Source organism: Canis aureus, chromosome 13 (genome assembly GCF_053574225.1).
Source record: "Canis aureus isolate CA01 chromosome 13, VMU_Caureus_v.1.0, whole genome shotgun sequence".
NCBI classification, from domain to species: Eukaryota; Metazoa; Chordata; class Mammalia; order Carnivora; family Canidae; genus Canis; species Canis aureus.
In genome coordinates, this window is record NC_135623.1 from 27,353,262 (window position 1) to 27,377,149 (window position 23,888).

Consider the following 23,888-nt stretch of genomic DNA (forward strand, 5'->3'; position numbering starts at 1 on the left):
ATTGACCACATAGACAGCACAACATCATGAGGGGTCCTTGTAGAATTATCAGCGGTATCATTAGGCATCAAGAGTTTTGTGTGAAGATTATAATGGGCCGGAGCTGGGCAAAGGTAGAAAAAGTAATGCCAAGACATAGCTATCGGGATGGTAGTTACAGATTTTTCAAGTAGTTGGGGGAAGTTTTGGCTTTCTCTTGGCTCCAGATAGTCTCACAGTCAGAATGATGATGTATATCTGTATTGTGACTAGATATTTTTAAAGCCTGGTGTGGCATGAAGATTCATATACTTCACACATTTCTTTATTCATGAATGTCTTCAATTATGTATCAATATGCCTATGAAATATGAGAGCTCAAATATGTAGGACAAAATGCATTTAGTACAGTGTGAATTCTAATTTTTATGGGAATTTCACAAAGGAACATTCTTTCTCTGAAATTAGTGTATCACTGAGTATCTCTGATTAAGTAAATAATCTATATATGATTTTTTTCTCCAGTTTTTTATTCTGTCCATCACTTGATCATTTTTTCATATTTTCAGTTAATATCTCCATGTAATGTTCTGATGTGTTTAAATATAACACTTGGAAGTGAAAATATGAACTAGACTTTAACATAATATAATAATTTAATGGATTTATTAGGAGGTGTAGTATTATTTTGCATTTTTATTAATTATTTCTGTAGAATCATAGATTTAAATCTGTGATTTAGATAGGAACATAATAAAGAAAACAGCAAGTAAATGGTGAAATGAGTCTTACCTGATTGGGTCATTTCTATTTATTTGTTTAAGATGATAGTAAAAATTTCTCTAATGCAAACTTGAGATTTCCTGGAAGATGATATTCATTTATGATTAGTAAGCTACAAATTGAGTACTGTGATTGGGAGAACCTAGGTGAGAGTATACAGGTAGACCAGTGATGACAGAATGATTAGCATGCCCTGGCCTTTCTTCCAGTGATCTTGTCTTCTGATTCCTCCTCAGCTCCTTAATGTTCATGGTCCTACCCTCGATCTGGGCATTATCAGACCCTGCAGTTTCTCGATAAACTCACTAATTCTTGCTGCTTACCTCTTGACTTTTCAGTGCTCTTTCTTTTGTTTCAACTCTACCAATGGTTCTACTAGGATTTCTAGATTCTAATTTAAATATGGATCCTATTTTTAAAAACCCATTTAAATGGGATCTAAATATTGATCCCACAGCCTTTTACTGACCCTTACCAAACTGCCTATTCTTTCTTCCCTGCCCAGAATCAGCTGAATTCCTGTGGTAACTGAATGCAGTTTGACTTTTGCATATACCCTTTACTCTTGCTTGCTCCCTTCTCAATTCATTTGATGAAATCACAGGCTTGGTTACATTCAACCCTCTATCTGTTCCATACCAGCAGTGAATGAACCAGGAGAAAAACACATCCCATGTTGATGTGATTGATTTTACATTTATGACACTCAATATATATATATTTATTTATTTATATTTTTGGAGTTCAATTTGCCAACATTTAGCATAACACCCAGTGCTCATCCTGCCAAGTGCCCCCCCCAGTGCCCATCACCCAGTCACCCCAACCCCCCGCCCACCTCCCCTTCCACTACCCCTTGTTCATTTCCCAGAGTTAGGTGTCTCTCATGTTTTGTAACCCTCACTGATATTGTCACTCATTTTCTCTCCTTTCCCTTTATTCCCTTTCACTAATTTTTATATTCCCCAAATGAATGAGACCATGTAATGTTTGTCCTTCTCCGATTGCCTTATTTCACTCAGCATAATACCCTCCAGGTCCATCCACATTGAAGCAAATGGTAGATATTTGTCGTTTCTAATGACTAATATTCCACTGTGTACATAGACCACAGCTTCTCTATCCATCATCTGCCGATGGACACTGAGGCTCCTTCCACAGTGTGGCTATTGTGGACGTTGCTGCTATAAACATTAGGGTGCAGGTGTCCCAGCGTTTCATTGCATCTGTATCTTTGGGGTAAATCCCCAGCAGTGCAATTGCTGTATGACCCTCAATATTTAATGAATATTTAATCCTGCCTAGCAATCATCCTGTATTTCTCTAGTCCACTCTCTCTCTCTTTCCTCTCTCTCTCTCTTTTTCTCCCTCTCAAGTTCTTAGATGACAATTTTATACCTTTTCTTCTCAAATTTATCATATCAGCTCTTCCACCCTCTCTCTTAACTAATGGCCTTGATATTGGCTTCACTACAAAAAATTAAATAGAGAAAAGAATTTTGTACACCGCTACCACCACATCTACCTACATGCAACATTTATACCCATTCTTTCCACCTTTCCTCAGATTACTTTCTCTTCCACCTCCTTAATATCTCCCTCTGCTCCAGATCATTCTCTGTAGTCCTCTGGATGCTACATCTCTCTAGTTTTAATTTGAAAAAATAAAACTTCTCTTGACCTCTTCTTTCCTTTTTTCTTCTCCTCCCAACTTCTGTTGTTGCTACTATGTTCTGGCTGCTAGAGAAACACGGACCGCAAAAGCATGTGAAATTATTGCTGAGCCCACAGAATATTCCTTCAAAGATAATACGAAATAGGGGAGGTGAAATGTTCTAGGAAGTAGAAAAACATACTTCTGGCCTTTGTGCTGCCTTTATTGAGCTGAATTGTTCCTTGGTTTCCTTTTTTTGTGAGATGACTATGATGTTTAATAAACTTATAGGATTGATGTGAGATAGAGTTTTAGTCCTCCATCCCTATTTTCAGTCATCTTCACCTGGTACCTTATACATGTTGGGCATGCCAAGGGTGGGGAAAACAAACGGGGCTAGGACATGAGCCCTCCTGTGTTAGTATTTAACACCACAAATACTTAAACTACTAGATGGTCGAGAACAACTAAGTTAGCTGTGAAGAGTTAGATAAGGCTTAAAATAATATTCCAGAAAGAAACAACTTCAAAGAAAACAATACAAAAAAAATTCTACTTATTAGTTTCATTAATTTTTTTATTATAAAACTGGAAACTTTTCTTAAGTACAATGGAATCTTGGTAGCTCACTGTTTTTTTTACAACGGGAAATTTCAGGAGGGCTGTTGTTACTGGTGAACTCTTACTGTTAATGGTTGGTGCTGGGGCCTCACTGGGGAATAATTCTGTCCTGCTCTCCAAATGAATTAACCTTAATGATATGGAACTCAGATGGATTTAGCCTTGGCAGGATAAGATCCAGGTCTTAAGAATTTTTGAAACTTATGCTATCCGAGGGAGCCTGAAAATAATATAAAAATAGAAATATAAAATTGCATGTAGTGTTTGAGGAAGGAGCTTAATCTAGTCAGAAGCTCTGTATCTTAAGAACTATTTGCTTCATGGTAAATATACCTTGAGGTCCTGGTATACTTTTGCCTGACCAGCATCCCTTGCCCCATCTGCTAATAATAATAAGGATATTCAGAAAGGGAGACAGAACATAAAGACTCCTAACTCTGGGAAACGAACTAGGGGTGGTGGAAGGGGAGGAGGGTGGAGGGTGGGGGTGAATGGGTGACGGGCACTGAGGGGGGCACTTGACGGGATGAGCACTGGGTGTTATTCTGTATGTTGGCAAATTGAACACCAATAAAAATAAATTTATTATTAAAAAATAATAAGGATATTATTATTATTATCATTATCATCATAATTATCATTATTATTAGTGGAGGAAACCATTGTCCTATCCATCACTGCTTAAGTGGTTCAAGTGAAATTACCCAAGCAGATCAAATCAGAACCACCTTTTCCCTTGACCACAGTGACTGGTTCAGGAATGGCCATCTGACCCAATTCAGTTTAGTCAGAACCAATCAGAATAAATCTCAGAATTTTTCCTAAGACTATTAGAAGAGAGATGTGGTTTTTCCACTAGACCCAAAGCTAAACAATAGCAACTTGGAGCTGCTGGCAGTTAGCTTCACCCTCAAGTGAAACAAACATTGAGAAACAGAACCGAGAGCAGGAGAGAGAGTGAGGTGAAGGTCATTGTAGGAAATGTCTGAGCCCCTGTGAGCAAGCCATGCCTAAAATTATCCCTCCCTCCCCTGCACTCTTCTGTTACACTCCCTAGGGAAAATCCCTTTTCATACTTAAACAATATGAAAAGCATCCCTATTGCATGACCTGCGAGATGCATGACGTGAGGATTTGTGGTACTGGTAAGGAGCAAACTTGAATAGTTCACATTGAAAAGCAGGTTTGTTAAAAAGATTCATGAAGCCAGGAAGCTTAGCTGTTTATGCTTTCATCTACACAGTAATTCTTATGAAGTCATAAAAAACATTGTCTTTGTGATTAAATGATAGTGGAAGTTAAAATGAGGTTAAATTATGGTGTGAAGACACAGGATGTGAAGAAACGTATCAGAAATGAGTGACTTTAAAATGGCATACTGGAGAAAGCTCAGGACTTTTACGATTTGGTGACCTTCTATCCCTCTGATGTCTTTAATATCATTCACATTTTCTATTATTTGTCATTTTCTAAGGGAGGAGACCTAGTGATATTTACCCAGTCTAATAATGGGGCTTTTGTTAATTATCACAGTCAGGTGGAATATGTTAAACAATTTATGGTAACGGGTGAGTGAGCTTCTTGCCTCCAGCCTATCCTTTTAAGATTCATGCCACTACCTCGATAGTGTAAGTCCAGCCAGGGCGATGATTCAGATTTTACTGCTTTGGCTTGGATTTCATTCTTACATTCATTGACAAAAAGAATTTGGCCTCAGAGACCATCCCTATCATCAAGTGCCAAGAGATCCTGCCAAATGCAAAGTGAGCTTTGCTTTTTAGTCTACTGGAATCATTCAGGAAAGTTTTTAGGATTTGGTTTTGTTTTGGTTTTTGTTTGTTTTTATATAGGTTCACCCTTGCCCCCTTTTTTGTGCATAAGGCTTTTTTTACCAAAACGTACAACATCTGTTTAATGCACTTTTTAACCTTTATCTAGAATTTATACTCAACTGAAAAATATTGAAAGTGCCACGCTGACTTGGTATTAGCAAGGCTGGCACGCCATTTGTGAAAAAGTAATAAAAGAATTGGACAAATCTGGGAAATCATTTTAAAAGTGAGAATTTAGATTAAGCAGCATAAGCTAATGGTTCCATGGGTTCTTTTTTTCTGGCTTACCAGACTTTGTCTTGAATAATGGTCAGTATCTGGTATTTAAAACTTTTGTAAATGATCATTTAAGTTGCCTGTTTCTTCAATGTTTAGAAAGATTAGGAAATCAAGCTCAGGTAATTTAAATCAGTTTTGATCTTTTACTTAAATAGCCGCTTTATAATCATGTTTACTAAAAAGCTGAAAAGCATTCCTTTTTAGAACATTATAACAGCTGTGCTTTATGCTTTATGTGCTTATGTTAAGTCTTGGCAAAATAAGAGTGATTCTCATTTTTAGTATTGGTTATATATATTCATCTCCTGTGCATTGAAGTTTCTTCCTCCACCTTGAATCATACGCATATATATGGGTGAATACAAATAAGTAGAATTATACCCATATATGAATGCACTTCCAGAGCAAGCAGGTATAGCTGCCTCTAGAGAAGCAATAAATGGGTTCCTTACAGCCATTCAGGGTAAACTGATGAATTGATGATGTAGTTCCAAGGGAAAAACTACTGTAGCTACAAGTTGATAACAATAATCTTCTGTAAAGAAACAAAAGTACCCTTTTGATGTTTTCTATTGGGATCATTTCTTCAGAATAACCAGTTCCTCCTTACCAGCCTCTTCCTGGGTTCATCCCTACTGGAGGATTAGCCACTGAATCAGGATGGACCCCGCGATTTAATTTGACCAAGGAAATATAAGTGGAAAAATGACATGGGCCATCCCTGAGCAGAAGCTTTAAGAGTCAATGCTTGGATCTCTCATATCCTGTCCCTCTGTCATAAGATCAACATGTCTGAAGACTGGCATTGCTCTTTTAGCATGGGTCTTAGTATAAGTGATACCTGGATCAGAGCCGCAGCCAACAGAGTGGACAGTAATGTGAGCAAAAGCACATCTTTGTTTTTGTAAACCACTAGAATTTCTAAAACTTTTGTAAATTCAACATAACTGAATCTACACCTGAATTTCTCCACCTTGACACTACTGACATTGTAGTTTGCATAACTCTGTTGTAGGCGGCTGTCCTGTCATTGTAGGGGGTATAACAACATCATTGGTGTCTACCTACTAGATGCCAGAAGCACCACACTCCCCAGTTGTGACAACTGAAAATGTTTGTGGATGTTGCTGAATGTCCCCTAAGGGGGACCCATTTCAGAAACACTAGTCTAAGCCTGGTAGTTCTCAAAGGGGGGGTCTCAGAACCAGTAGTATCTGCATTGCCTGGAAATATGTTAGAAATGCAGTATCTCAAGCCTCTTGCAGACCCTGAATGAGTAGGGATGGGGCTGGGGCCCAGCAAGCTAGAACTTAATGAGTCCTCCAAGAGTTCTGAACATTAAAATTTGAGAGCCACTGGTTGAAGCTGATTGGTACACGAGCCCCTTTGTATAGAGGAGGATGTAATTATTGCTTTCACTTATTTTGATGTCTAAAGCATAAGAATTCCCTTTTTTGTGAATCTCTCAAGACACTCCATGTGTACTTTAGTGTAATATGTGTCAGACAAATTAGTTTTATAGAGTCAATAAATTTACTGTAGTCTCATGAGCTGGTGATTCACTAGGTCACAGTGATTCCAAATAAAGAAAAAGAAATGTATTGCTTAGGAATCCAGAGGGGGGTGGCATTTTGAGCTTTTAAAAAACACTTTGTAAATGATGTTTTTAAAAGGATAATCATCAGTTTCTATGATTTGACATTTGTACCCTCATTTAAGCATATTTATATAAAACATTTATTTTTGAAGACTGAAGAATTGAGAATCAGTATTTGCATTCACAGGTTTGTTCGCTTAATTGCAATTTTCTTTGATAAATAGTTGTAAAAATTTGCTTTTCATTTAATTCCTTTTTATATATGTGTGTAAAGCAAACCTAGATGTGATCTGCCGTGGGCCTGGGCATAAGAATTAATTAGCTTTGCAAAGTAGGTTATTATCATATGTAAAGGATAGTCAGTGTATGTTCTAATGCTAATTTATTTGTAGTCAAGAAATTGGGCATTTACCCTACTTGAGGTAGGCAATATGAAGTGAAAACTCAGAAGTAACTTAATCATATTAGTCCAGAAAATGATAAGGACTTAGCAGTTGGAGTGGCACAAATACTTCTATGTATCTCTCTGCTTCTCTCCTTTTCATAGGGCATGTTTATGGGCAGAAAACCTTAAAGAAATTTTAAAGACTCTTGTCCTTAGCTCTAAGTGGAACATATATGGTCCCCGAATAGACTTGATAAGTGTTTTAAAAGTTTTCCTAATATCAAAATGTTAGGGCGCTGGTGTAAAACATACAACCAATCCAAGAAAAATATAATAAATTTATCATCTAGGTTTTCTGGTTTTATTAAAATATGAAGAGACAAAGAGCTGATGCTGCTGCAATAGATTTATGGACTCAGACCAGAAAAAATGCTCAGTGTCAAAAACCATAATGTGCGTTTTATATATATATATATATATTTTTTGTCACATCGTTATCTCCCGCATACTTGGCCATCAACTTTTAATTATATGCTTCGAGTGAAGATATTGGGGGAAAAGCCTCTCGAGTTCCTTTCTTGGCTGTTTCCTACAGGAAGAAACCTGGGGTTTTATTGTCCTGTTGGGATCTCCCTGAAACAGCTTCAGAATAACGAGCCCGCGAGCAGGAGGTGAAGTCTTTCCCTTTAACGCATTACCTGCCCGCCAGCGCCAGCGGGGAGGGTCACGCTGCGGGTTTTAGGCCCTTTACACTCTGGGTTTTGATTTGTGCGTTTACAGCACGAGCGCAGCCCTCGGGCGGCAGCGAATCGCTCGTCCTGCGAGTCCGAGAGCGCGAGCGCGTGTCGGGGGCCGGGCGGGGGGCGTGGTCCGGGTGGCCGGCGGCCTCCGCCCGGGTGGCCGCGCGCCCGCTGCCGTGGGGGCCCGCCCGCGCCCGCGCCCCGCAGCCTCCCCCCGGCCCGGTGCCCCGCCCCCCGGAGCCCCGCCGCAGACCCGCCCCGTGGAGCTCGGGAGACGCAGGAGCGGCGGGGGCGGAGGGAGAGCGGCGGCCGCGGTCCCGCATCCCGCAGCCTCGCTGGCCGCTCGGGCCCGGGGATGCGCACCTGCCGGGCGGCGGAGCCCTGCGGCCGCGCGGGGGGGGACCGCGACCCGGGCCGCCTGCGCCACCTGCCGCCGACGGGGAACTGCCGGCCGGCACCTGCCCCGCGGACTCACCTGGGGGCCGGGCTGCCCCGCGGACTCACCTGGGGGCCGGGCTGCCCCCGCGGACTCACCTGGCGGCCGGCACCTGCCCCGCAGCCTCACCTGGGGACCAGCACCTGCCCCGCGGCCTCACCTGGCGGGGCCCGGGGGTGGGGGTGCTGACCCGGGGCCTCTGCCCCGCCGCCCCCCGTGCGCACGGCGAGCATGAGCCCCGCTGACGGCGACGGGCCCGCGGCGACCATGCAGCGGCCGGCGGGGCTCTCGGTGCCGGGGGCGGGGGCGGGGGCGGCCCGGCGAGCTGCGCGGCCGCGGAAGCCGGGGGCCCCGGGCGTGAGCCCCGCCGACGGGGACCGCAGGGCCGCCGCGCGCCCCTCCAACTGGTTCGGCAGCGCGGCCAGGGCGGGCGGGGCGCCGAGCCCGGCGTCCTGGCTGCGGGCGCGCCCCGGCCCCGGCGCGGCCCAGGACCCCGCGACCCCGGGTCTCCGCTCCCCGGGGGGCGGCAGGGGCGAGGGCGGCCCGGGGCGCGCGGGCAGGAGCTGGGCGGCCGAGGAGGGCGAGAGCTGCCTGCGGGAGGGCGCGGCCCACCTGGACGCCGACGTGATCCTGACGATGCTGGGCGACCTGGAGCAGGCGCTGGGCGCGGACCTGCTGGGTGAGTGGCCGCCACAACCTGGGCCGCGCCCTCCCTCTCTCTCTATATTATTATGATTATGATTTGTGAGCGTCTTGCTGCCGTTGTTCCTTTGCAGAGCCGACCTCTGAGACCCAGCCGTAAAGCCCGCCCTGCGCCGCTGGGGTCGCGGCCGCTCCCGGGCCGGTCCAGGCCTCCGCAAAGGGGTGCCGGGCCCTAGGGCCGCCGACCTGATGCTTGCCCGGGAATTAGACGTCTGCCTACTTTCCCCGCGAGGTGACCCCGCCACAAAGAGGGGGTGAGCAGCCAAGGGCCTCTGGGGCAAACTTTGTGTCTAGGGGCCTTCTGCTGCTGCCCCGGGGGCTCCCACAACAGGCACCAAGACGGTAGTAACACTCGCAGAAACGCACAGGCATCTTTTGACAGCTTCACTCACACGCTGCTGTTTTTTTGTTTGTTTTTGTTTTTGTTTTTTGGTGTTTGGCAAAAAAATTCACATTGCAACTATCTAAACTACTGTGTAGGTGATTATGATACTTTACAGAGTAGGCCTTTTTGATGACCCAAGTCTTAAATAACTTCTGACATGATCTCTCATTAACTAGATAGGAAGATATCTAAAGTGATTCTTGTATTTTGTTTCAGTTTTGACTTTACTACCTCCCTGAATAGCCAGACTGTACGTGTTCTGCTTGTTACCCCTAATTGAGTGCTCTACCAAAGTACATTGATATCACACAGTCCTCTCCTCGAAAATCCTTAAGTTTTAAGCCATTGACCGCATCATATTTTGCAAATATATGTGTCTACAAGAAAACTTCCTATAAGACTCCTCACATAGGAAAGACTTAAGCCTGACCAGTGATCTCTTTGTTTCTTGTTCATACAACGGAAGCTAAATGTAGATGTGTTCTTATTCTCTGTGTAGACCCTCCTGTTGCAAGAGGTTTTATGAGGCTTTCCAGAATCTTAGTGAGCCAGCATTAGAAGAAGAAAGCTTAGAGAGACAGCAGAGGCAAATACTGCGCAATTTGTCATGTCAGTTTGGCTCTAAAGAGAGTAATGTTTCCACAGTTGTGGGAAGAGTGATTTCTGAATCTGAATACACCAGGTGCTCAGACATAGGAGATTTACTTCTTCACCATTGTGCGATTTCTGTAATGAACTGTATCTCATAAAAGACCTCTAAGCAGTACAAAGGCAAGAGAGGGAGTCTTACTCCTGAAGAACCTTCTTATCTTTTTGATCCTCTGAAACAGTACAATCAAATAATATTCATCTTTCGCTGTAAAATAGTAGCATTTATCTTGTTCTAAGGACCTTTTATATAAGTATTCTCAAAGATATGAACAGAAAGCAGTCCCCTGGCAGTATTTTTTGGTTGCTCTGTTAAATTATAGCATGCTGTACGTGGGTGTATACATGACATATGCCTTTTGTGCATAAATAACTTGGAGCATTACTGTCAGAGGGTAATCTCTCAATAGAAGCCTGTGTGTTCCATGATTCTTAAACTCAGCAGCTGCTTATTATATTTATGGGATTATTCTTTTTAAGGCTTCCCCCTCCCCAACTATGCCAGTAGTCAAAAATGCAAGTGAGAAAGTAAGGAAGAATTTATTTAGTCAGATAGTTGTGACATGAATAACCCTATCAGGATAATGAAGCGCTCCAATGCAGTTTCCTAAATAATGATGCGTGTTACGTGGGTAAGTATATCCAAGCCCAGAGCACACAGGAATTGCAGCATTTCTGCCATGTGCCTGCCTACGTTCTGCTTCTGACTCAAAATGGCCTCTTCCAAGTTAATTTTTAGGCAGGGTTCCTTGAGTTCAACTCTTGAATCTTGAGTATCCTACTAGACTAGACCAGGGTCTGTGCTATGGCTATACAGGAGACTATTTAAAAGGTGATTGGCCATAGTTTTTTTGCTATTTTCTGCTCCAAGTATCTGGCTTAAGAAGATTTGAAAAATTTCCATCCAAATGACTGTTGGGGTCATCTACAAAATTAGGGTTCTCAAAATAAATCAGGCAGCTGTACTCTAAACAATAACATTTGCCAAGGAGTTGGGGTAGAGGACATAATTCTCTGTGAATCAGGTTCATTCACAGATAATTTGACTTCTTATTAAAAGATGATAGTGCTGGCAGTGTTAATTACAACGTAGATAAGTAAAGCCTAAATATTAAGAGCAGGACCACACGGATCATGTGGCTCCTCTGTCCGAGGCAAAAAAATGTAGAAGCCACTGTTTCTCCTCAAGGAAGCCTCCTTCCTGACTGTCAAGAGAGTAAAGATTTACACACATTTTCCAAAATGGTACATTCTGGAATCAGCTTTGAGTTTTTAACATTGTTGCAAACTGCTTTCTCATGGCTTGTAAAGTGTCCTCTCTAAGTGGGGCAGAGAGTAGGTCCCAAGGGAGCCTTAGTGGCTTGGAGATTATGGAAGTGAGAGAAGATACAACACTTTCATGACTAAATGAATTTATCATACGTGGTTTTTTTTTTTTTCTGCTTTTATTTTACTCGTGCTTTACATTTTACTTGTGCTTTTACATTTGGCCTTGTCAGTTGAGACTCCCACCTCTCCCTCAATCTTCTAGACATCATTTGGATACAAATTTATAGGATGTTTCAGATTTGTGTAATCCTTCAGGGGGTTGTAAGTGTATTTAGTTGTATTTTGACTTTTGTGGGTCATTGAGAACATTTACTGCAATAAATTTACTGCATAACATGACAAATCATGTTATCCTTCATAACATGAATGAAGCAGCAATTATGTTTTGCTCAGTAAGGTCTGGGAGGAAAAGATCCATTTGTCTGATTGTCATGAACAGTGCAGTGCTGTATGAGTGAGTGTTGTGATGCCTGAAACCAAAGGAGGAAAGGAAATTGTGGTTCTGAAATACAAGAGAAGCTATATAAACAAAAATGGATTCAGCTGGAAAAGCCAAGGACCTAAGATGCCTGTTGGATTGGAAGAAGGACATTTGTTTATGTATTTTTAGATCTATATTTATGTATTTGAGAAAGAACACGCATGTGGATGTGAGGGGCAGAGGGAGAGAATCTTCAAGCTGATTCTTCAAGCTGAACAAGGAGCCTGACCTGGGCTCCAGGCTCCATGTGGGGCTCGATCCCATGACTCGTGAGATCATGACCTGAGCCAAAACCAAGAGTCCGATGCTTAGGCAACTGAGCCGCCTAGGAACCCCAGGAGAAGAAACACTTAAAAGATGAAGGGGATGCCTGGGTGGCTAAGTGGTTGAGCATCTGCCTTGGTTCAGGGTGTGACCCCCAGGTCCTGGGATCGAGTCCCGCGTTGGGCTCCCTGCATGGAGCCTGCTTCTCCCTCTGCCTCTCCTATCTCTCTCTCTCTCTCTCTCTCTCTCTCTCTGCGTGTCTCTCGTGGATAAATAAATAAAACTTACTTTAAAAAAATAAAAAATTAATAGAAGATGAAGATGTGAAAAAACATCTACTGAAATGAAATCTCTGAATAAATAAATAAAACTTACTTTAAAAAAATTAAAAATAAATAGAAGATGAAGATGTGAAAAAAATCTACTGAAATGCAATCTCTGAAAATATAATGTTCCTATAGTTTACATTAAGAATATATGGAAAGTAATGCAAATATAAATGTTTTTGGTATTATGCCAGTTGACAAATGGTTGAGATAGAGCTTGAGCGCAATGTGCAAGTTCTCACAGAGGGGAGGGGGCCAGGGCCAGGGGACATGTAATGGTATATTGTACAATCTGTGTAAGGTCAATAACTATATTCCTCCTCCCTCCAGTAAAAGTCATCTGCCCTTTAGGATTTTCCTTACAAACTCCTTCTTATCTTCTTTTAGTACCAGATTATTTGGAAGTAAAAAGTGGGCTTCTTTATCACCACTTCTCAAATATGCTGCTATATTTATGAGAAGGGTGGGGAAAAGTTCCAAGGGATTATGATTAGAATCTCAAGGGTCATTACCAGCTCTGAGTTTTAAAGTGATGGTAATTGATAAGGTTAAGGATTGCAGGACTTGAATTAGTGTAGGAGAAGTTTGTGCCATGTGCACAAGGAGGGTTCAACACCTATTTTTCTATCTTGACAATATATCTAAGGACGTTTTTTGTTTAAAGTTTGAAATAATAATGCTATTGCTAAACCTCCTTTAATCATTCTAATATTTTGCCAATTAAAAAGTAGACACAGGCAGGCAGCAGAATGGTGGTTGTTTAGGCAACCATCCAGGATGAGGAAAAATGAACAACACAGTGATGTTTGGCTGAAGAAGAAAATTGGGGAATGAGCAGTTGGTGTCTTTTAGTCTCTGACTGCTGTGGTGAAGGTGGTATAGAGTTGTTCAGTCACCTTCAGAGCTCCTAGGACCAGCAGATGGAAATGAAAGGCAGGCAAATTATTCATCCTCGGAAATGTTTTCACAATGAGACGTATCCAATAGCAGAAGGAGCCATCTCTTCTGGAGACGATGCCTTTCCAATCTTAGAGGCTTCAGGCAGAGGCCCATGGCTACCTCCCAAGGGAGTCATAGATGAGTTCCCTCACTGGCTGAGAGGAAAGGTGGGGCATTCTTTGAAACCCCTGCCAATTCTATGATTATATTATACAGGTGAAGTGAGTGTAATTACTGTGTATTTTTTTAAATCTGGCATGAATTCTATGTAAGGAAATGAACACATTAACTATCTACGTACATTCTTGAAATAGCCTGTAGGTATGCATCTTGACTTCTCCGTGTGACAGTTTTCATACAGAAGTTTAATCGATGCTATTTCCTACCTTCACTTTCCCTTCTGTTTTTCCTTTCCTTTGTTCCCTTCTCTTTCCCACTATCCCCTTCTTTTGCCTTCCTCTTCCCCCCCTCCTTCTTGTACCTTTCCTCCCCTGATCCCCTTAGCCCATCCATTTCCCCTACCTCCCTTCTTTTCTCCTTCATCTTTCTTACTAAAGTGTCTCTTCACTGGACATCCTTCTGAGCCCAAACTGAACAGAAGATAAGCTGTACTTCCCCTACTGTCTCCCCGTGTTCTTCTCAGTATCCAGATAGACCAGTTTCAAATGGCCACTCGCTTGGGAGTATTACATGTCCATAATCAGACTGGTTTAATGGCACCTCTCCCTCCAAATGATAGGTAGTGGTTGTGCAAGGCTAGCATTTGTCACACTGGCAAAGCTGCTGGTTTCATGCCTGTTAAACACAGGATGGGGTTAGATGCTAGAGCCTCTCCTGGAACTCAAGCGTCTAGGTGGATGCTGTAAGTCTCTATAAAAAGTGACAAATATTTAAAAACAAAGCCATCCAATGTTAATAGGAGACTTACAAAGGTACTGCTTCTGTAAGAAAAGGCCTCTTATTCCCCAGAATCCAAGTGTGTAATTGTACAAGGTAAGTTTATCTTATTATTCTGACTATACCTAGGAAGAGGTAATTATGAGGATAATTAGAATCCAAATAATTCCAGATTTTTAAATTAAACTCAGCAAGAGAGAGTACTGTGTAGTATATTTCTGAATTAATCACTGTCACTTTACATGATTAAGGTCATGAATCTACAAAGTATTATTGTATTATCGTCACTCCTTATTATCCATTATTACTTCCAATGTTACGTTTGTTTCTATTCACATTTTATTTGTAGAAAGGAGACATAATTTTCAGGCAGTAAGCATTTGGAATCCCCTACCTATTATTTTACTTTTAAGGAGAGGAATTTATATTACTTATCTAGGTAGACAATTATTCTAAGACCAGTAAATGTCTTGACTAATAAATTTATGATTATGTTACTTTTCTAGGTGAAGATCCTGAAACAAGAAGAATGAGAACAGTTAAAAACATAGCAGATTTGAGGCAGAATTTAGAGGAGACTATGTCCAGTCTTCGTGGGACCCAGATAAGCCACAGGTTTTTTTCTCAGTTCTATATATAAAGAAAAAAATAACAGCCAAGCACCTAACCTCTTATAAGGATAAAGAAAGAATTTTAGTTTCCTTATTATTTTCTTCAATTTTACATGACATTCATCTGGTGACTTCTTAGGACAGACCCAGGGACTTTTTTCTCCTATCCATCTCTTCTTCCATGTAGTGTCCCTTTCAAACCAAATTAGCCACTGAAACTACCACCTTCGCTACTAAGTAGATTTCCGTGCCTGTGACAGACGGCAAGCAAAGTTGCAGTTGAAATACATCTAGGGCAGGGGTGAGGGATGCATCTAGGGCAGGGAGTCGGCGATGGGGGAGGGATAGACCATGAAACATAATTGTACTCAACTTCCAGGATGGTTCTGGGAAGCCTTTGGGGTTAGGTTAAGGGTTTGTTGAAACTGTGAAACAAAATTCTGTTTCATGTAAAATGATTGATGATGGCCTTTCTTTTGAAAGCAGAAATGCAAAACAACAGACTTCAAATGAATGCCCCTTCCCACACTGACATGTGCAGAGGTGTTTTGCATCTCATGATGAACGCTTAATTTGACTCGCATGCAAATGATGTACTTCTAAGAAATGACTCCGCTCTAGCCTTTCCTGTAGACCATAGTCTTGGTCTATGATACCAAGTGAATTATAGTTATTTCTTCATTTGTTTGACAGCACCCTGGAGACAACATTTGACAGCACTGTGACAACAGAAGTGAATGGAAGAACCATACCCAACCTGACAGGCCGACCCACTCCCATGACCTGGAGGCTGGGTCAGGCATGTCCTCGACTTCAGGCTGGAGATGCTCCCTCCCTGGGGGCTGGCTACCCTCGCAGTGGCACCGGCCGATTCATCCACACGGACCCCTCGAGGTTCATGTACACGACGCCTCTCCGTCGAGCAGCTGTCTCTCGACTGGGAAATCTATCACAAATTGACATGAGTGAGAAAGCAAGCAGTGACCTGGACATGTCTTCTGAAGTTGACGTTGGTGGATATATGAGTGATGGTGACATCCTTGGGAAAAGTCTCCGGGCTGATGACATCAACAGTGGGTAAGCAGCCTTTATCTCTATCAGCATTATGTGAACAGGGACGGTGGTCTACAGAGATGCATTAGCTGGAGGAGGAGTAATTAGGCTAGCTCACAGAGTCATTAGAAACCGTGACAAATGGAAGGTTATTGGGGGTATATCAGGCCCCCTCTTCTGCTCATTTGTGAAAAGTAAAATATCTAAGACTTCTGTAAAATCGTTTTTCATTGTAAGCTATTAAATTTTTCTCTTATGACTTCAGAGAAACAAATATGCCTTTGCTTTTCAGAGTGATTTTCACATGCTTCTTAAGTAACAGATTTTGTAGTGAAAGACGTGGGAAGGGGACAGGAGGAATTTAGCTGAGCTGCTGGACTTTTTTTTTTTTTTTTTTTAATATGGCTTGTCAAAGCTGCCTCTAACTTCTTTGAAGAACAAATATCTTTAAGCATTCTTCATTTATGTACCTCCAATCTAATTTGAGGGAAATCATTTTAGAATTGAGAGTTTCAATCTCTTTTGATGGTATCAGATTAAAAAAAAACTCCGCCTTTTTCTTCTGCTTTCTATTATATTCCAAAAACAGGAAATTAATTAATTAATTTATTTATTTATTTATGATTATATATAGTTGATTAGAAACTCTTAAAGATTTTGGCAGTGAGGAATATTTAGTTCAATCTGAGGATGAGCCCCAATGGAGGCAATAGGATAATCTATTAAAACTACTTCTAAAAAAAAATAAAATAAAATAAAAATAAAAATAAAAATAAAACTACTTCTATTACTAATAGTAATTCCATACAGATAAGAAAACTGATCCTAACTGAGCACAATTGTATAAGGCTAAGGAAGAGCTAAACCGGCACTAGAACTCAGATATATCTGACTTCAAAACCCTGGCTCTGTTAATGCAAGGAAAAGCTTCCCAAATCAATTTTATGATTTTCATGTTTTCAAATTTAGGAGTTTTGGCTTACTTTTTTGTCCTTGTATACCTGAGAGGACCAGTATCAGAAATCATTCTTCTTAAGAGTAACCCTTCCTGACTTCATTCATGAGAGGACAGAAAAGCTTATTTAAAGGTGACAGGCCTACGGAAGAGCTTTTATTTTTTTTTTTATTTTTATTTTTTAGATTTTATTTATTTATTCATAGATACAGAGAGAGAGAGAGGCAGAGACACAGACAGAGGGAGAAGCAGGCATCATACAGAGAGCCTGACGTGGGACTCGATCCAGGGTCTCCAGGATCACGCCCTGGGCTGCAGGCGGCGCTAAACCGCTGCGCCACCAGGGCTGCCCCGGAAGAGCTTTTAGATCAGTGTGTAGCTCTGCTCTGATACCCTGCGATCCAGAGCTTGCCTGGTGCCACCTTCCCGGATGGCGAGATCCCAGCAATGCAGACTTAGACGGATTGTGGTCAGTGAGGGTAGGCAGTAGTTGAGTTGCCACTGGAGTCAGACAATTTAAATTCCTTTCTACCATTAGCTATCAGTGGACTTTGGAGGGGCAGCTTAAGTTAGACGCTTTTTTGTTTTCTGTAATTAGGGATACGATTGCAGAATCTCCACAAAATTCCTAGGAAGTAAGAAAATAACCCACAAAATTGTACTAACTCAGAGCCTGTCACAGTCTGAGTGTTGAGTAAATTTGTCACCAGCATCATAATTTCATGAATTATCATTAATAATCATACTAATGTGTGGATGTTACTGTTATCATTTTTGTACATATTAAAAACCACCTAGGAGGGGATACCCAGCTCAGGGAACGTGATGGCAACACAGGAACAGCTAAGGCATGAACTTTTTCTCCCGCCTCTCCCTTTTCGAAACCCAGTCTTTCTACTCTCTTACATCCTCCTCTTTTTTCTTTCTTCATCTCTTTAAATGACAGCATATGTGTGTATTTTTATATTCACTACTGGATGAAGATTTAATTATATACATAAATATAACATATACACACCTATATATACACACATTATACACATAATCCACACATACACACACAGGAAGTCAATCTCATGCGGTAGTTACATTCCTTTTTTTTTTTTTTTAAGATTTTTATTTATTTATTCATGAGAGACACAGAGAGGCAGAGACACAGGCAGAGGGAGAAGCAGGCTCCATGCAGGGAGCCCAATGTGGGACTCGATCCCGGGTCCCTGGGGTCATGGCCTGAGCCCAAGGCAGATGTCCACTCGCTGAGCCACCCAGGCATCCCGCAGTAGTTACATTCAATGAAGGTGCCACATACACCAAATTAATGAATATTGAACCATTGCTCCTAGGGGAAAGACAGATGTGGCTCTTGTGAGCTTTAGGTCACAACATTTTTATCAACTCATCAGAATATAATCTTGTTTTGTGTGTATTTCAATTTAAAGCCACCTTCCTTTTTAGTACATGCTGTCAATTCATTAACATTGAGCTCATGCCTTCTCACCACTGCAGTTCATGCTTTGAAGAAGCTTATCTAACACATTCTTTTCCATAAGACATATCACAGTCTTCCTACACTTAGGAACACAAGAACCCTTCAGCACTACACTTGGGGGGCATTTTAAACAGAAGAATCTCCAAGACAAAGCACAAAAATGTGGAAAATGTGGCTCTAAAGGGACTGTAAAAAGGACACATTGGCACTAGGAGAGCTGAATCAAGAAAGCAGAATGTCACCTTATTTGACCTCAGCTGGGAATGTCCTTATGGGGCAACTCAGACTTGTTGCTGCTCTGTGCCTCTCCACGAGGCACCATGAAAATGTTGCAATTATTGATTTGCAAATTTTAGCAAGTAAGCAAATTTGCAAACATGGAGTTTGTGAATAATGAAGATTGACTGTATTTATTTATACACATGTAAAATGCTCATCTTGAGAGAGAAGGCATATCTTGGGAGCAATTTAAATCAGAAATCAATGGACATTGACAATGCAATATGTGGGTAATTTCAAAAGTTTCATACACATAAAACCTTAGAATATGGAGAAAGTGCTAAACCTAGGCATGAGATAGGAGAGAATAAGAAAAGGAAATACTTTAGTTACGCTTTCTGATTTAAATAGCTATAGAGGAGGGAACTGTATTAAGAGAATTTTTGTAGGAAAAGTATAAATGATGTAGAAAGAAGGCCATTTAGTGAGCCTGACTAAAATATAATTTTCAAAATCAGAGGGACAATGGGATTAGATGACACTCAGTGACCTTTCCCTTAATTGAGATTCATGGAATCTGAATCCTTAATTTTGAGAGATAGGGTCTCTTGTGACAGGCTTCAATAACATTATGCTAAGAAGTTTAAACTGTGTACTCTAAGCAATGGAAAGCACTGTTTATGTTTTTTCTTTTTTAAAGATTTTATTTATTCATGAGAGACACAGAGAGAGAGGGGGCAGAGACACAGACAGAGGGAGAAGCAGGCTCCATGCAGGGAGCCCGATGTGGGACTCCATCTGGGATCCTGGGATCACGTACTGAGCCGAAGGCATACACTCCACTGCTCAGCCACCCAGGTGTCCTGAAAGTGCTGTTTCTTAAGGGAGATTATCTAATAGTCACAGAATAGGGCATGATGATGATTTTTGAGAGTCCCTTTTAGGGGAAATCTGCAAAATGGATTGGGAGGAGAAGCTCTGGTGGTAGATTTCTGACACTACTGCAAAACCTCACATCCAAGGTCTATAGGCCAGAAATATGGGAATAGCCTTGATGGGGATGAAAGGAGGGAAAAATTGATATGTGAGATACCACAAAGGAGAAATTTACAGAAATAATGATAGGCTACTCACAATGGCTTGAAAGAGGCAGAGAATTCACATAAGATGCCCATTTTGTAAGCACCAGAGATAGGAAATTATACTGTTACAAAAAAGAAGCAAAAAGAGAGACTATTTTTTTTTTTTTTTTGAGAAAGCAGAAGGGAGATAATGGATGTAGAGTCAGAAATGCAGACAGAAATGTAGTGATTGTGATATAAGCTGAAAAAGCCGAAGTAGTATCCAGGGTAGAGATATGATGGAAAGTGTGGTCTCATCTAGAAGATAGTAGAATTTATGGGAGACATGAGGACTTCTGGGAAAAGAATAGAGAGAAGGGTCCTGAGCTGAAGTGTGTGTGTGTATGTATCCAAAATGTATTTCTGAGTTTATCCTAGGTGCCAAACAGCATTTTGCGAATGTGCATGCAGTAGTGAGTGATATAGACAAAGCATCCTGTGACTCACCCACTAGTGTTGTTTATATTTTTATAGGTACTCACTTGTCCAATGAATGAATGACCAATAGATACACATGTTTGTAAGTATGTGTGTATACATTCTTAGATTAGCAGTTTTTTCTTAAGGCAATTTTTTTTAAAACAACTGAATCTATACAGGCATACCTATACTCAGAAGCATTTTGTATTTTCCAGGACTCTAGCTGTATTAGTTAACAGTAACTTCTGTAAACAAGGAATCTCAAAATCTTATAACTTAACACAGAGTTCATTTCTCCTTCACATAAAACCCTCGCTGGGGTTTCTGACCTTCATTTGGGAAGGTACACATGTAGCCTGTAGGAGAACAAGATTGCGGTAAGGAATTCCACTGTCACACCCACATTGACACTCAACCAGCAGGTAGCCAACGAGAGGAAAGGACCATGGCATGAGAATATTTCATCTGTACCAGGCCTAGAAGTGGCTCCTGGAAGTATGACTTCCACACACATTCCCTTTCCTAAAACAGCTGGATGGCCTCATCTCACTATAAGAGAAGCCAGGAAATATGGTTCAGCTGTAGGCCCAGAAGGAAGAGGACATTGTTTGATGAGAGCTGGGTAGTTTCTGCTGAATTCACTTAGGGGAAAAAAAAAGTTATGTCCATTGTCTTTCCTACTTGTTTCATGCCTCAGTGAAAACCCAGTTCAGTCTTCTGTTCATTTTTGTTCCCTGTCTTTCAAATGAAGTCTTGGGTAGTTTCACAGATGAGCTCATTTAAATATGCATCAGTGGTCTGCATGTTTTATGTTGTCATCCATATTCAGTATATTGAAAAAAAAAACATACAAAAAATCCTGCATGAAAACTTGCCCTGGTGATGTTGACCTGTTTGGCATTATACACTTTCTCTTTCCCTTGGCAGAGTACAGAACCCTGAGGTTTAAAGAATGACTCAGAGTTTTGTCCCCTGGTTGGAAGGTGACTAGACATCATCAGCAGGCAGTATGGCTGGTCACAGCCCAACCGTGATTAGGGGCTATTATGGGGAGGATACCCTGGGGTGTGCAGCACTTCAGTGCTCACCAGTTTACACAGAAAAGTTATTGGCATTTATACGGTATGGCCCCATGCTTCAGCCTAGAATTTAAAGATAGGAAGATGAGAGGGCTAGAGACAATCCAGGGGAATTTTAATTTGATGATGTTTTAAGTGAGAAAGAAGGGCATCGAAACGTCTGTGCTACAATTCAGGAAAGAAATTGAGTCACAGAGTTAATTTTCTGTTCCCAATTTTTAAAAGTATGTTTCAGTGATTAAAGGGACAAAGAACTCAAAAGGCATAGTAATGAATGAAGGTGTTTAATTTAAGATTTTTTTTCCCTCACGTAACCACAAGGAATGTGAAGTGAATGGGAAAGGAGTTTCATTTTCTCATATACCTTAGGTAGAACTCAGAAAACTAGTTAATCAGCATTCGGAGAATTCAAAATTTCCTGAAGCATGTAAAGACTTATCTCTTTCTTCTCATTTTAAAATTACTTTAAACACTTGGGGATGTGAATCTGCCAGTAATTAGGAATTAGTCAGAGGAAGCCCTCTTACTTATAATGAGTCTCTGAGAAAGTCTCCATTTGTGAAGAAAAAAAAAGGAACATGCTGGAAAATTGGGGAGAAAGTTACATATTTTAATTGGGTGGGAATTGAAGTTATCTCCAGGTGTCATAGTATTAACACCTGGATCAGAATATAACCTAAAATTCTACTTAAGTCATATGGCCCAAACACAGAGTAATTTAATTTTGAGGAATGATCTTCTTAAACAGAAACATGAATACTTTTATCCTTATTCTCATTTGATCCTCCCTCGGTTCACCTGATGACGTGAAGCATGTCTAACATTGGAAAGGGCAGGGTTAAAATGTTGGGTTGAAAGAGTTTACATAACAAATAAGAGCTTCCTAATCATAATGTTCCTACTAATTTCGTATTCAAGATGTGAGAGTTATATTTAGTGAATGTGGACATCCTAATGGAAAAGTAGCTGGTGATACTAGCCAACACTTGCATAGCCTTTACGACATGCTATTTATGTCTTGCCATAACTGTGAGAAGTAAATATATCATTACTATCTCCATTTTACAGATGAAATAACTGAGGCATGGCTGGGGTAAGTGATTTTAGCTAGAACTCAGAAAATTAGTTAATCTGTTTCTGGGAATTCAAAATTCTTAAAACATGCAGTGCTGGACTTGAACCCAAGCGGTCTGGCTCCAGTCTATATACTTTTAACCATCATGACATACTGACCCTGTGAGATTGTCTATATGTCTACATGTACACATTTCTCTCCTGGATGTTGATTTTCTATAATATAACAGAGATTTACAGCAATCTTTATTATTAGTATAGTTTTTTTTTTAGTTAGCATGTATGATCTAGGGGATAATAGCTAATATCATCTGCGCTCATCTAAAAGAAGATGCTGAACTGTTGTGCCTTTGAGATTTAAAAAAAAGCCTGTGTGTTCATGTCATTTAAAAAAAATAGCTAATTGTAACATGTAGTGGCTGATATAAAATGTCAATGTGTGATTCTAGTAAATTATGGTGCAAGCATAGTTTGTGAATCTTCCCAAATCCCCACAAAAACAGACAAAGCAACTAGACAGCAAAGCCAAAAAATCATGATCATTGTTTACACATAAAAGATGATGACAAAGTATCATCTCAGCCCCCAAGTATAAGCAGCTGGGGACAAACATCCAAGAGCCAAAGGATGGTGTCAACATCTGTTTAAGAAGAAACAGAGGTAGCCCTGGGGCATCTGGTAACAGAACAGGAGAACCCCCAAATGGCCGAGAAACTGACTAGAAAACACAAAGGGCATCTGAAGTCAGCAGCTGAAACTGGGAGGAGTTTTGACCACTTGACCAGCCAGGGAGAATAAGGGCAGAAGGTCATGTCTGAAGGGAATTAGAATAGTCTCGTTCCTATGAATTCATTTAAACTGCCCAACCACAGCTCCCTTCCAGGAGAGGACTCCACACCAACAGACATCTTCTGGGAGTAGAAGCAAATTGAAGAGGACATGGCAATAAAGGTAAAAGTGAAAGTCTGAATGAAAGTAAGAGATGGAAACAACCTGAAAATCTCAAAAAGCTACGTATTGCATTTTAAAACACTATACAAACATAATAGAGGCAGTTACTATGTGAAATTGGAAAGGTATCTACATTGTTTCTTTTTATTCTGGAAAAAAAAATGAATTTCACATAAAAACAAGCAGGAGAAAAGTGTCAGGATGAAACCTTATAGAAGCCACAAACATATGCCAACACATAAAACAAATAAAGGATTAGTATCAATGAGGAAAGAAAAAAGGAAAACAAAACATAGCACTGAATCCAATAGAGAAATGAGGGAAAGAAAGTGAGATAAGTCAGCCAGGGAAAGACAAATAACATATGATTTCACTCATATGTGGAATTTAAGGAACAAAGGGGAAAAGAAAAGAGAAAAGCCAAGAAACAGACTCTTAACTAAAAAAGAACTGAGGGTTGCCAGAGGAGAGGTGGGGGAGGGGAGAGATACATAAAGAGAACTTAAGGAATATTTACCATAATGATCACTGAGCAACGTATAGAATGTATAGTATTGTTGAGTATTGTACGCCTGAAACTAATACAATGTGCCACATGTTAGCTAGATTGGAATTAAATTTCAAAAACTTAATACAAAT

The 23,888-nt window shown here is 40.9% G+C and overlaps 1 protein-coding gene across 16 annotated transcripts in view; it reads left to right on the forward strand.

Annotated features, from left to right (window-relative positions):
• NAV3 (neuron navigator 3) overlaps nucleotides 1-23,888 on the forward strand; it is a 1,006,607-nt gene that overhangs the window by 826,704 nt on the left and 156,015 nt on the right. For all 16 annotated transcript variants that reach the window (XM_077845591.1, XM_077845595.1, XM_077845596.1 and 13 more), the window contains 2 exons: nucleotides 14,784-14,892; nucleotides 15,582-15,965. In XM_077845591.1, coding sequence (XP_077701717.1) covers nucleotides 14,784-14,892; nucleotides 15,582-15,965 — 493 coding nt within the window. The remainder of the gene's footprint in view (nucleotides 1-14,783; nucleotides 14,893-15,581; nucleotides 15,966-23,888) is intronic.